At 36.2% G+C, this 13,153-nt stretch overlaps 1 protein-coding gene across 1 annotated transcript in view; it reads right to left on the minus strand.

The window, feature by feature from the left end:
* LOC128984235 (uncharacterized) overlaps positions 1–11,615 on the minus strand; it is a 29,603-nt gene extending 17,988 nt beyond the window's left edge. The window contains exons 1-8 of the mRNA XM_054403535.1: positions 11,124–11,615; positions 7,512–7,687; positions 5,556–5,767; positions 3,928–4,139; positions 2,935–3,102; positions 2,344–2,474; positions 848–1,016; positions 20–282 (exon numbers count right to left, since the gene is read on the minus strand). Of these exons, the coding sequence (XP_054259510.1) occupies positions 20–282; positions 848–1,016; positions 2,344–2,474; positions 2,935–3,102; positions 3,928–4,139; positions 5,556–5,767; positions 7,512–7,687; positions 11,124–11,202 (1,410 nt within the window). The 5' untranslated portion in view covers positions 11,203–11,615. The remainder of the gene's footprint in view (positions 1–19; positions 283–847; positions 1,017–2,343; positions 2,475–2,934; positions 3,103–3,927; positions 4,140–5,555; positions 5,768–7,511; positions 7,688–11,123) is intronic.
* Positions 11,616–13,153: the final 1,538 nt, after the last annotated feature.

The following is a 13,153-nucleotide window of genomic DNA, read 5'->3' on the forward strand; positions in this document are numbered from 1 at the left end:
TAAAGAAAATTACTCTCACCATGATTGTTTCAAGTCTGTGAATCTCAGCATTTCTGAACACAGCATGAGAACCAAGTTTAATAACAGAATCACCAACTGACGGTGCTTCTTGGGCAATTCTGGTAAGGCCATTTATCTTTGCTTCTCCCTCAATCATATCATTGGTCATGTCTAGCACCCAATCGGAAATTGTCCTCTGCAAATTCTCAACGCCAGGATGGTGTTCAAAAAATGGACTGAACACATTCATCTCGTACCCACTGCTGTACCTGTTTGCCACACCTTGAAAACCAAAATGTATTACAAATCTTAAACCTCACTAGTTACTTAAACTAATTATGTTTTGGCCACTTCTGAAATATGTACGTTACCTTGCTGACTAAAATCTTTGACAGTTAAAAATCTTTGTGATTAAATTACTTTTCAATCCTCTTTAAAAGTTCTGTCTTGAAAAAAAAAGAATAAATAAAATAAAACACAATTCTAATATACAGATTTGTTTATTTCACTTGAGTTTTAGATATTTTTATGACAACACAAAAAGTGATATAGACAGTCAACACCAGGGATGTATAACAAGGAAATGAATGGCAGAAGGTAATGTTCCTTGCTTTGCTTCTTCCCTTGGATTTGCCAATAAACAACAATCATTTTCAGAATTGTTTACAAAACTCAAAGACATAGGATCTAAATAATACATTATCTGAATTAAACTGATCCGTTTTGGAATTAATGTATGAACGAATAGCTAAAATATAAATAAAATCTCAGCAGCAAATTATTCGGGAAATCAGTTATGGACTATTATCACATCCAAGCAGTAGATGAGCTTTATCTAAACACTTACTGATGAATGGTTTGTCATTGTAGTAGAAGACGTTGAGTGCTTTGGGTCCAGGGCTGAAGGTGGTGGTGTCCATGTGGAGACCTGTGGGTACAAAGCGCCAACCATCGTACTGGAAACTGATGATACCTTCCTCACTAGCTCCTACAAGGGTCAAACTCTCTATACCATCCTGAAATAAACATCACAACTGTAATGGGTCAAAATTATAGTGGGGTTGAAATTATATATATACACAGCACCTCGATAACAAGACTCTCATGGGGATTATTAAATAAGACTTTTCATCAAGGTTGACTTCTTATTGAGGTCCCCAGATGTCAAAATCACCATCCGTTCAAATTCATATGTATATGTGTCCATTAGCACGATAACTCAAACAAAAATTATCCGATTTTGATTAAATTTGGTATAAACGTGTAAACCTACATTTATTCGAACGAGTTCGCGAACCAGCATGATCGGACCACGGGAACAGGGGGTTTATGGGGGGTTCATATATGAATTTGAACGGATAGTGATTTTGACCTCTGGGGACCTCAAAACGAAAAAGTAAATCGGTCCCGGGTCCAAGTCTTACCAAGAGACCTACAATAATAGCTTATTCCCTATATGGGAAATTCGCTAATAAATAGATATCTCTTTATCGTCACATATAGAGTAAATAGTGTAGCTATTAAACAGGTGGCATTGTCCATAAAATTTGCATTGTAGCAAAATCTCTATACTGTATGTCTCAGACATGTCCAGCATGAAACACAATATTGTATCAATTGTCTTTTCTTTACACTACATTTCCCAATATTGTTGACTGTTGTACTAAATTTTATGGGATATGCTGGTACCTATGATCTTAAACTCACCTAGGTTGTGCACTGTTTTAATGACTGTGACATTAATATTACTTTCCTTATCTATGTCCACTCCTTTTAAAAATACTGATATAAAAAATCTCTATTACATAATATATTTGCAGACTAATCTAATTCCCAATTGATTTATTGATGGTTTATTTGAACAGTTTTGTGATACAAAAAAAGTAAACTTTTAACATCAATACCCAGTATAATACCTCGCTGCAGCAAACGTGCACACTAATGAATTTACATTTGTCTGATTATATTTTCAATGAAACATTCCTTAAAAATGTAAGATCTAATACCTCAATAACGATAGGTTTAACAAATACTTATGTTTGCTGCTACAGTAAGGGTAACTAAGTGTGTTTTTAGTAAAATATTAATAGCTTAGTAATAGTATGAACAACTTCACAAATTTTCATGGCTAATGGATAAACGGTTTCATATTGCCTAAATGACACACATCAACGTTTGGCTTATAATGAAGAAATTTAATAAAATGGTTTGTGGGCATAGTTGATGACAGTGGTCATTAACAAAAAAAAGACAACCACCAATATCATAGGCCAAAACCGATATAAATTATGTTCATTTTTTTACGTTAAGTTGTATATGTTGTTTTTTAACCCCTGTACTGACCTTGACATGTTCCACTGGCAGCCAGCTGGTAACCTTAGAGACCTGCAAGGCTTGGAAAGGTACAAATATCTCCTCATCAGACAACTTGTAGACCACTGATGGTGAGTTGTAGTCCCTGACTCCCTTCTCATCTTCACAATAGATCAGGATAAAACAAAACAATCAGGGGAGGATGTTTTACAAGGGATACTTTGACACCTAAACTAATAAGTTTAAGAAAACATTTAATTTAATGATAAGAAGTGAATCAATTTGCCAAACACAATGACCACTTATTTACACTACTCTACTGCTAATGAGTGGGTATTTATTCTGCATTCAACTTAAAATGATCGTTTTAGTATAAATAAATTATCTCCCAACTCAATTTGCAGAGTATTAAAGTGAAAATAAACAGCAATTACAATGTTAATTCACCAAACCAATAGGTGCAAAAAAGTAACTCTTCATCCTAATAGTCTAATTTGTTTGTACTGTACTTTACTTACAAATACTGCATGTTCTGTTGTTTGCAGCCAATAGTCTGTTTTTTGTAAAACTCTAGTTAGTGTTTTATCGTTTTATGTCTATAATTCAAGGTTTGCATATTACCAGTGTGGAATGCACTTGCGTAGATAAGGAAGTTCTCAGATATCTGATTGCTCTGATAACAGAATGACTTGATGTCGATTGCTGCCTCCGTGGGAAGCTTCTGATAAACATGGAACTTGCCTGACATTAAGTCATATCGAAAAATCTCCGAGTCAATCATTGTCTCACCTGCAGATGAAAAGTTGAAAGGGTATGTTGGTTACAATTTTCCTGTTGTAGAAATGTATGGTTTAAAATTCACTGAAATAAAAATAGCAGTGAACATGTGTACATACGTTTAACTAAGTGTAATCTTATTCTATGTAGGCTACAAGAGATATTTTTTTATTTTTTTCAAATATAAATTTATAGGATTGTTTTAGGATAAGTCTTTAAAGTGAATACGTTTGTCCTTTAACAGTTAAATAATAAAGCTTTCTACAAGGATTGCCACTAAGGCCGTTATTAACCGTGAGCAACCGGTGGTGTCATGGTGTTGAGCAGTTTGGAGCCCCTTCTTCTTTGTTTCCTATTGAAAAAAAGGGTGATTGCATAGTCCTGAACTAAAATACCTATGTTGACATTAGGCCTACATTTTGTTGGTCCCACCTTTATATTTTAGGACGCTATGTTCAAGCCCAGAACTGTTTCACACATTACTAACTTCAAGCTTGTCATCAAGAATTGCGTGCAATTATCACATGGATAAAATCCATTGGTGATTGGCGGGATTTTAACTTGGAATCTCGGGCTCTAAAGCCCCCTGATCTATCACTAGACCAGATTGCTCTTGATTGTAACTAATTTAAGAACCATTAAAGTATTTGTTCTAGTATCCCTTTTGTGATAAAACTGTGATTTAGTAAAGTTAGTTCCATGGCTCTGCTTTGTATGTTTGGCCCTGCTTTGTATAATTATCCAATGTTCAAGTCAAGTTCTCAATTAACATTTTCCTGTTATTTGCAGTGTTCAGTTTTAAAATTACAAAATAAAAAGTTATTGCTATACACTTACCATAATCATTTTGGTAATTAGCAACGGCAATAAATACAGAACTCCGAATGTTGAACTGTACAATAGCTCGAGGATTGTAAGTAGGCAAAGTGTCAATCATGTCAAAAGAGCTCCCAAGCCACCGGTAGACAGGACTCAGGGTGGAATATGGTTTTGGAGATCCAGCTGGATTTTCAGAAATTGTCACAGCAGCATAGGTGTATGCATCTGTCCTGTAAAAAACTATTTTATTGTAATCTCAAATAAAACTTGTTGAATTCTCTGGATGCAAAACAATAATTGTATTTGAATTGAAGTAGAACAGCAAAAGTAGTTAACAGACAATATAGGTAGGAAGTTCAAAGATATTCTACGCTTTATCAAAATACTATTATCCTACATACAGTAGAACCGCTCATATCCGATCATGACGGGACCGGGGCATGGTCGGAACTATATTGGGAGATTCCCCTTCGGTCTCGGAGACACTGGTAATTTTTTCCCGCGATAACCGCAACACCCGTGATCCTTTCGCTTAACCAAACACGCTCGGTGCTATTGCCTATCAGGTAACAAGTACCGGTAGACGGTTGGACACTTGGTCAGATATACCGAGGAGTCGATTATGCTGAAGTTGTATATGAGGGGTTCTACTGTAGCCTACCTCATATCAAATAAGTCTGGACAATAATGCTTTACTAAAGGTAATGTTTTACGACAGACATGTTAAGATTGATCGATCAATCTTAACATGTCTGTCATAAAACATTACCTTTCTAGCCCAAACGGTACATTATTTCCTGCTTGCGTTACTGGTACTGTATTACCATCTGTGACCAAGGCTTTAACTCTCAAAGAGAACATTATTATTAACTCGTATCAACAGAGCTTAGCTGATAGTTGTCTGATTGGGTATATGGTGCTCGGTACTTGCCTATTATTTACAAGGTTTCCAGTTCATTCCTGAGAAAAATCTGAAGCTTTTTGAATTGTATGAGAATGGACCCCAGCTGTCCTTAGTCAGTTATGAAACTATCATCTGATATTCATTTAACACTATTTTTGTGTATACCTTTAATTACTGATAGAATGAGACACCCCATTACATCCCCTTGTTAAGGTTCTGACCAGTAAAAAAAACCTTATGTAAATTAATTATTTCTGTCAAACACCAACTTTTTACCAAAGTGAAAATAATACAACCATTTAATGTTAACTACAGCATATCTTGTAATCGTAATCAAAAATTGTATTACTGACCTTACCTCGGTGGTCCTACGTGGTGGGAGATTGAACAAATTAAAAAACAAACAGCGAAGCGTACATGACAGCTACAGAGCTGCAATTTATGACATTCTATTCACAAGTGATGCCAGTAAGTAGTGATGAGCCTCGTTGCGGCATACAAGTGAACTACGGTTTTATAAAAAAACCGGCTCTTTAAAAAAAAACTACCCTTGTGTAGTCTACATATATACTACCTATATAGGATATCTCTTCTGTATCCCTAATTCAATTTTATTATACACACTCTTTGTGCCATGGCCAAATAAATAAATCCAATCAGTCAAATGTGCTATAACCTCAACTACCTTCGGTTTGCTGTTCAATCAGCATGTTGCAATACTTCCCTAAATGACTGTACCTACCACATGATGGCGTGGGAAGCGAGACGAGTGTTGAGCATGTGTGTGAACTGCAGCTTGTCTGAGCCTGGCACTAGCCTCCAGACTGTAGAGCCCAAATCTGGGTCGGCCAATTTCTGAGCCACCACGAGGTACACAGAGTCCTGAATGTGTTCCACAGCAATGTTCTGTCCTCCAGCTGCCTTCACTCTGTGAGACTCTGCCCAGTCATCTCCCTGAGGAAACATAGACATTAGCCATGGTTAAAACATCTCCACACTGTAGAGCTACTACTAAGTACACAGAGAATAGATCCCAAGCGGGTGGATTCTGGACCCAGAAGTTATTTATGTTATTTAATCAGTAATTTGAAAATCAATTAAGACAAATAGAAATTCGCTTAGTCGGTAGGTTTGCTGTGGCGGGGGTATTTTAATTCTATATGGCTACTTTGGTGTAATCACTTTTTTTTACTGTACCATTGACTAGGAATAGTAAAGGAGAAATATGATACTTAATCTATGATTATACTTAAGCCGCGTCTCCACCTATTTCAGCCAAACATTGTTTGGTGGAGACGCCTTTTCGAACATTCTGACTGTCGTGATGGGAACCGAATGTTGGCTGTAAAAGTTCGCTCCTAGACCGAACATTTCAGTTGAAATCACGTTTCTCCTCGTGCAGCTAGTCAGTGCCGGATTTGCAAACAAAAGGGGGCCGCAGAGGAATAACAAAAATATTTTTTCAAACAAATTTTAATTTTTTGACCATTAGTTTGCTGCGACCCCGTGATTTCGGCCGGAGGGACATGTTTATGATTTTCCGCAGCTGCGGGAATCGATAATGATGTCCCCGTGATTGCGGCCCACGGAAGATGTTCATGATTTTACCACGGCCGAAGGTGTCAATGATGATATCCCCGTGATTGTGGCCCGCGGAAAATGTTTATGATTTTGCCGCGGCTGCAGGTGTCGGTGACAATATCCCCTTGATTTCGGGTAAGTGTTAGGGATTTCTCCGCGATCGTGAATGACGATGATAATGTCCCGCAATTGTGGCCTGTGGGAGATATCCCTGATTTGGCCGTAGTCACAAGTGTCAACGGTTATGTCCCCGTGATTGTGGCCCAAAGGGATGTTTATGATTTCTTTGCCGTCATGGGTGTCGATGATGATGTCCCCATGATTGCGGCTCGTGGGTGAAGTTCACGATTTTGTCGCGGCTGCAAGTGTCGATGATGATGTCCTGTGATTGTGGCCCGCTGGAGATGTTCACGATATTATTCATGTTCGCTTGTGATGATGATCATGATGACTCTGGGAGATTCTTATGATTTCACCGCTATTAAAGGGAATTCCACCACAGGGTTGAGAGCCACTCAATTAATTTGGCCTAGGGCCGCAAGTACCTTAAATCTGGCACTGCAGCTAGTATAGTTTTCATTGTTCCTAGTGAAGTTTGGCATTTGTTTGTGTTTTTTGAAAGACTAGTATTTTGTATTAATTTTGTATTGATTGTCAAATCAGTTAACCAAGTATCTTGTTTCTAAATAGTTGGCCCAATTAGTGATATGTAATTCAAAATTCTCATTACACACCCTTGTAAAATTCGTGGATAAGCAACTAGCTGTCAGTTCTGCACGAAAATGGTCACTGCACGTATTTCTTCCTCCAAACAGTTGTCTCTGCCACCAACGAGGTGGTCGACAAAAGCACAAGAGCAAATGAGCAGCTGCTATGCACGCTAAATAACGATGATGCTGTGTAGATGTACTCATCACTACACATGATCGCCAACTAATCAAAATGACCAGATCTCTTTAAGCAAACAGTCCGTGAGCTACTTAAAATGTTCGACCGATTAATTGTGGAATGTTCGTCCGTTTTTTAAGTTCGCGAACAGTGTTTAGTGGACATGTTCGGTTGGTGGGAACGGGGCTTTATAGAAGGGTATAATAGATTCTAATATTTAACAACATACTTGGTACTTATAGAGCACAAGTTCAGTATCTTGCAGGGTCTCTTCAGGCTTAGTTTCAATTGCAGCAGCAAACAACTGGTTTTCTTCAGGCGAACAAGGGGAGAATAAAATAATGTCTTTGGAAAATCTGGATGGTAGAGAGTGTACCTCTTGAAAACCAGCAAGTATTTCCACACCTTCAGAAACAAAACATTTTATAAAATATAACATGAATTTCAGATATATAGTTACATACTAGACAAAAACAAAAACATGCATCTTAGAGGATTTTTCTGTAATCATTTTTATAGAAAGTCATTTTTATTTTGTTTTTATAGTCCAACAAATTAATATAATTGTGGGCCTATTAATTAATAAATGGATTAATTACTAGGTGGTGTTTGCAGAGGCATCCACAAAATTGAGCGGAGTCATCAAGGGTTCATATTATATTGTTTTTGTCATACTGCAGTAAAAACAGTTGTTTTTAATGCATGCGTTGCGGGTCTAAAGTGGCATTTTTACTCTTTAGGGAGTAAACATAGTTTTAGGCCTCTATGGAGTAAAAATCAGCTGTTGTGAACTCAGTTGTAACTTTCTATTGTAAACGATTGCATGTATCAAAATATGTATCTATTCGTGCTTTTTAATCATTTTAACCTACAGTCTACAGTCTCTTCCCATAGCATTTTAGCATTGCACATTAATGTAATTGCCAAAGACAGTTCCCACACTCTGCACTGCAAGCCTTACTACTTCCTTCACCGTTTCCTTCCCTTCTCATAGCATTTAAGTATTAGATACATTTATCTAACTGCCCAAACGGTTCCCCCACTCTGCACTGCCAGCCTTTACTACTTCCTTCACCACTTCCCACGTCGTGGGGCCTGTTTCCTTCCCTTCTCATAGCATTTTAGGATTGAAGGTACATTAATCTAACTACCACAGACGGTTCTCACACTGCTCATACTTTACTTCCTAAGCCACTTCCTACGTCACGGACCTGTTTCCCTCCCTTTCCATAGCATTTTAGGATTGCAGATACCTTAAACTAATCATCATAAACAGTTCCCTAACTCCGAAAAACCCGCCTTTACTATTTCCCCCATCACCTCCTACGTCACGGACCTGTTTTCCTCCCTTCCCTTAGCATTATTGGATTGAAAATACCTTAATCAATTGGTCATATAAACAGATCCCACACTCCGGACAACTCGCCTTTACTACTTCCTTCACCACTTCCTACGTCACGGACCTGTTTTCCTCCCTTCCCATAGCATTTTAGGATTGCAAATACCTTAATCTAATGGTCATGAACATGTCCCATACCCTGAACAGCTCGCATTTACTACTTCCTTCACCACTTCCTACGTCACGGACCCGTTTTCCTCCCTTCCCACAGAATTTTAGGAATGCAGATACCTCAATTTAATCGTCATAAACAGTTTCCACACTCCAGGCATTTACTACTTCCTTCACCACTTCCTACGTCACAAACCTGAAGCTAGTGTCGTCATTTGATTATAATTTATTATCCATACCGTTTCTGTTCTAATATCTGTGGATTAATGCTATCAGCTATTTCTTTATCTACTGCATTCAAAAGTCAATAGCTGATCATATGTTTTTGTTTATGTGTCAAATACTGCTTCCATAAGGATTACATTGAAACTTTGAGACGCAGTGGGGCGGATTCCTGAGAGACTTTTGTAACGCCATATAGATGTTGGCACTCACCGATATGGTCTTTATCACTATGCAAAATTTGAAAACGATTGATTCAGCCGTCTTGGAGGAGTTTGCGTATTACGAAATGCATAAGAGTCGATGTATAAGAGCTTCGCTCGCTCCGCTCAATTATTAAATGGATCATACAGTTTAGCATAGATTGACAATGTTTCTTTTTTTAAATTAAGTAGCAAAAAACATTCAAGTAGCCTATCTTACACTATTTCATGAACCAAAGAGTAACTACTTAAATTTTATGAATAAAGATTACCATATTGTATTTTTGGTTAACCCTCCTTTCACACTACCTATACGGCTTTTGCCAACCGGTTAAAATATTAGGATTTTATACCAATTCTATGTTTCTTTCACATTACACGGTTTCTGACTGTATGCACGACGAGGTGAGTGTTTACAACGTTACGAAGAGAGAACTAGTGATGGGACAAACGATAGTCCGATAGTCTTCAGATGGATGATTCATCTGATGGTTTATAGTGTAGTGGGGTGGGGAGCGTCCGTGCTGCTTCCGGAGACAGATAAAACTATCCGACTAAAGAATGAATGGATAAACCATCAGTTTGCGCACCTGATCAGATAGATAGTTTTGGTAGGTATTGTGGCATTTGGCGTTCCTATCCAGCGGCATGTTTCGGAGAATTTACCTGTGCGTGAATAAATAGATAAATATATGTTTTGCATGATTAAAGAACTAACTTGTACTGTTAGAAAATTACTCTTCTACATTATTTCATTTTTATAATAAACTAGCTGGCCCGACAGACGTCGTCCTGTCCTAATGTGGTTTTATGTCAAATGCTCGTTCATTTTCAAGATGAGCTCGAGTTTGCATGGCTCAATCACGTCCTGGTTGAAGTTCGTTCGCTACGCTCACTCACCTTTAGGTTGGAGCTTGTTCGCTGCGCTCACTTGCCTTCAGGTTAGCTCGTTCGCTACGCTAACTCTCCTCCAAGTTGAAGTACGTTCACTACGCTCACTCACCTTTTGGTTGCAAATTAACTGTTGTCATAAATTAAAAAAAAAAATAATAGTGCTATACCCTGTTGGTAAACCTATTAGCCTAACTTTTTAATGCTATTGAACATCACAGAATCAAATTGTTTAGTTGAACCAGCTGATAAGATTCTTTAATTTCATTTAAATATGAGTACTCATAAGGTTAACATGGGAAACTCCAGAGCCACTGGGGCGGAGCCCTTTTGACGGATTTGCACCAAACTTCACACAAACCGTCCTTGAATAATGCTTAACAATGCCTGAAAGTTTCATTACAATCTGTCAAAAGGTTTCGGAGTCCTTAAAGGACAAACAAACAAACAAACAAACATACATACAAACAAACATACATTGGATTTTATATATATAGATATATTTTTTTTTTCATTCGTTGAAATGTTAAAATAAATAATTCATGTTTTCTTAAAGTTTGTTATTCACTATTTAAGGATGAGTCAATTATTTAATCTTTTCATGTGTCTTAAATTATGACCACTCGGTATTGGATATTAATTGGTACTCACGTAATAATTTTACGTAAAAAATGTATCAATGCTGTTTGTACAAATTAATAAAGTCTTCATAATTTAAACTGTGTAATTAATCATATCTGCGCGAGTGCATTTAAGCTACTGTTGTGCTGAGCATGAACACCAGAGAACGGATGAATAAATAATCCATTTAATACTCCTTTGTGGATAAATAAGGTAAAAAAGTTGACTCATATAGGTAGGCCTACCAAAAAAAGTTCATTTCGCCATTTAATAAAGAACAGTTTCAGTTGTCAAATAACTACATAATTCGTAGTTAAACAAAATGAAAATGTGACACGGATAGTTTTACAATTGAATGAAAACTTGAAACACGGTTTACAGACAGATGAGATACCTAGTTGATTCGGCTGATTCGCAAGTGTCCGGAAGTGATAAAATGGATAGTTCATCCGGATGAATATTAAAGTAACCATCGGATGAATCGGTTGGCGCGCAACAACCAGATGAATCGTTTGTTTCTATCGGATAGTTCCCATCACTATGATATGGTGTTTCTTCACCGCCTTGTCCAATGTAATTAAACTGCTGGATGGATGATTAAGCGCTTGTTCTTGATGTAAATTAAATTTGATCAATGTCCATGTTACAAGGAATTAGGAAAAATACTCTACAGGTGTATTTTTTCCCGCACTTGGAACAATGCTCCATCAAAATATGGTTTTTGTTGTCACTTAATTATAAACACAACAATAACATATTTGTTGCAACATCAATTGCTGTGTTTATAAAATTAATTAATAAGTTACTCAGCTAAAGTAAAATTGAAGCAGAATTCAAAGGTTTGAACACTATCTCACATTATAAGAAAACTGTACTGTCACTTCTCTTCATGTAATATAGAAATCTATGGAAGAATCAAACAAAAGGTTAACTTAAGACAAAGACATGGTAAACAAACAAACTAAAACAAAACTTAACAGCTGATGTATCTTCAATACTTCAATATTTAAAAAATGTCAGTACCGGGGGACCGAGCCTTGATCGGTTGTGGTTATTTGTACGGCCGTGAAAATAGCTATCACCAGCTGTCATCCCTCCAAAGTTTCCCCCTCCACCAGACATTTGAGTTTACCCCTACGAAGTAGTCAGTGCTTTGCACAAAAGTAGACCTCCGATTCCCGTACTTTATATTTTCTAAAACTCTAAGCTTTAAGGGTTATAACCTATTTAATTATAAGAATTACTTTGTAATTATTAAAATGCATTAATAAAATAATATAAAAACATAAATATAAGTAATCTTGACTGGTGGTAAAAACTACGCAATAATGTGATCAATAAGAAATATGTATTTACCTTGGACCTATTTAAACTGAACCAAATTTTATTATTGATTATATAAAGAAACATGATTGCTCTTAATAAGGTATGAAAATTGAAAAAAAGAGTAGGACCTTAGCGAAAAGGGCGCTGAAACCAGAAAAATGGTAAAATAATTTGACAAGATTACTATTTTTCTTATCATGACCCCGATTGATTGCACCAAATTTTATTACTGATTATACTAGTATAGATGATTAATTTTAATAAAAAAATATGATAATTGAAATTAAAGTGCAGGATGTTGGCGAAAATGGCGTCGAAAACCACGAAAACGGTCAAATAATGTGACAAATTCACAAATTCTTTGTACCATGACCTTGATTGATTGCACCATATTTTATTACTGATTGTACAAGTATATATGGTTGCTTTTAATAATAAAATATAATAATTGAAATAAAAGTGTAGGATGTTGGCGTAAAATGGCAACAAAGTCACGAAAATGGTTAAATAATGTTATACATTTAAGATTTTTTCTAACCATGACCCCGAATGATTGCACCAAATTTTATTACTGATTGTACAAGTATATATGGTTGCTTTTAATAATAAAATATAATAATTGAAATAAAAGTGTAGGATGTTGGCGTAAAATGGCACCAAAACCACGAAAATAGTCAAATAATGTGACACATTCACAAATTATTTTTACCATTACCCCGAATGATTGCACCAAATTTTATTATTGATTGTACTAGTATAGATGATTGCTTTTAATAATAAAATATAATAATTGAAATAAAAGTGTAGGATGTTGGCGTAAAATGGCAACAAAGTCACGAAAATAGTTAAATTAAATGTTATACATTTAAGATTTTTTCTAACCATGACCCCGAATCATTGCACCAAATTTTATTACTGATTGTACAAGTATATATGGTTGCTTTTAATAATAAAATATAATAATTGAAATAAAAGTGTAGGATGTTGGCGTAAAATGGCACCAAAACCACGAAAATGGTCAAATAATGTGACAAATTCACAAATTATTTTTACCATTACCCCGAATGATTGCACCAAATTTTATTATTGATTGTACAA

Source organism: Macrosteles quadrilineatus, unplaced genomic scaffold (genome assembly GCF_028750875.1).
Source record: "Macrosteles quadrilineatus isolate MER2022 unplaced genomic scaffold, UCM_ALF_1.0 Scaffold_2__2_contigs__length_208266976, whole genome shotgun sequence".
In the NCBI taxonomy this organism is placed as follows: Eukaryota; Metazoa; Arthropoda; class Insecta; order Hemiptera; family Cicadellidae; genus Macrosteles; species Macrosteles quadrilineatus.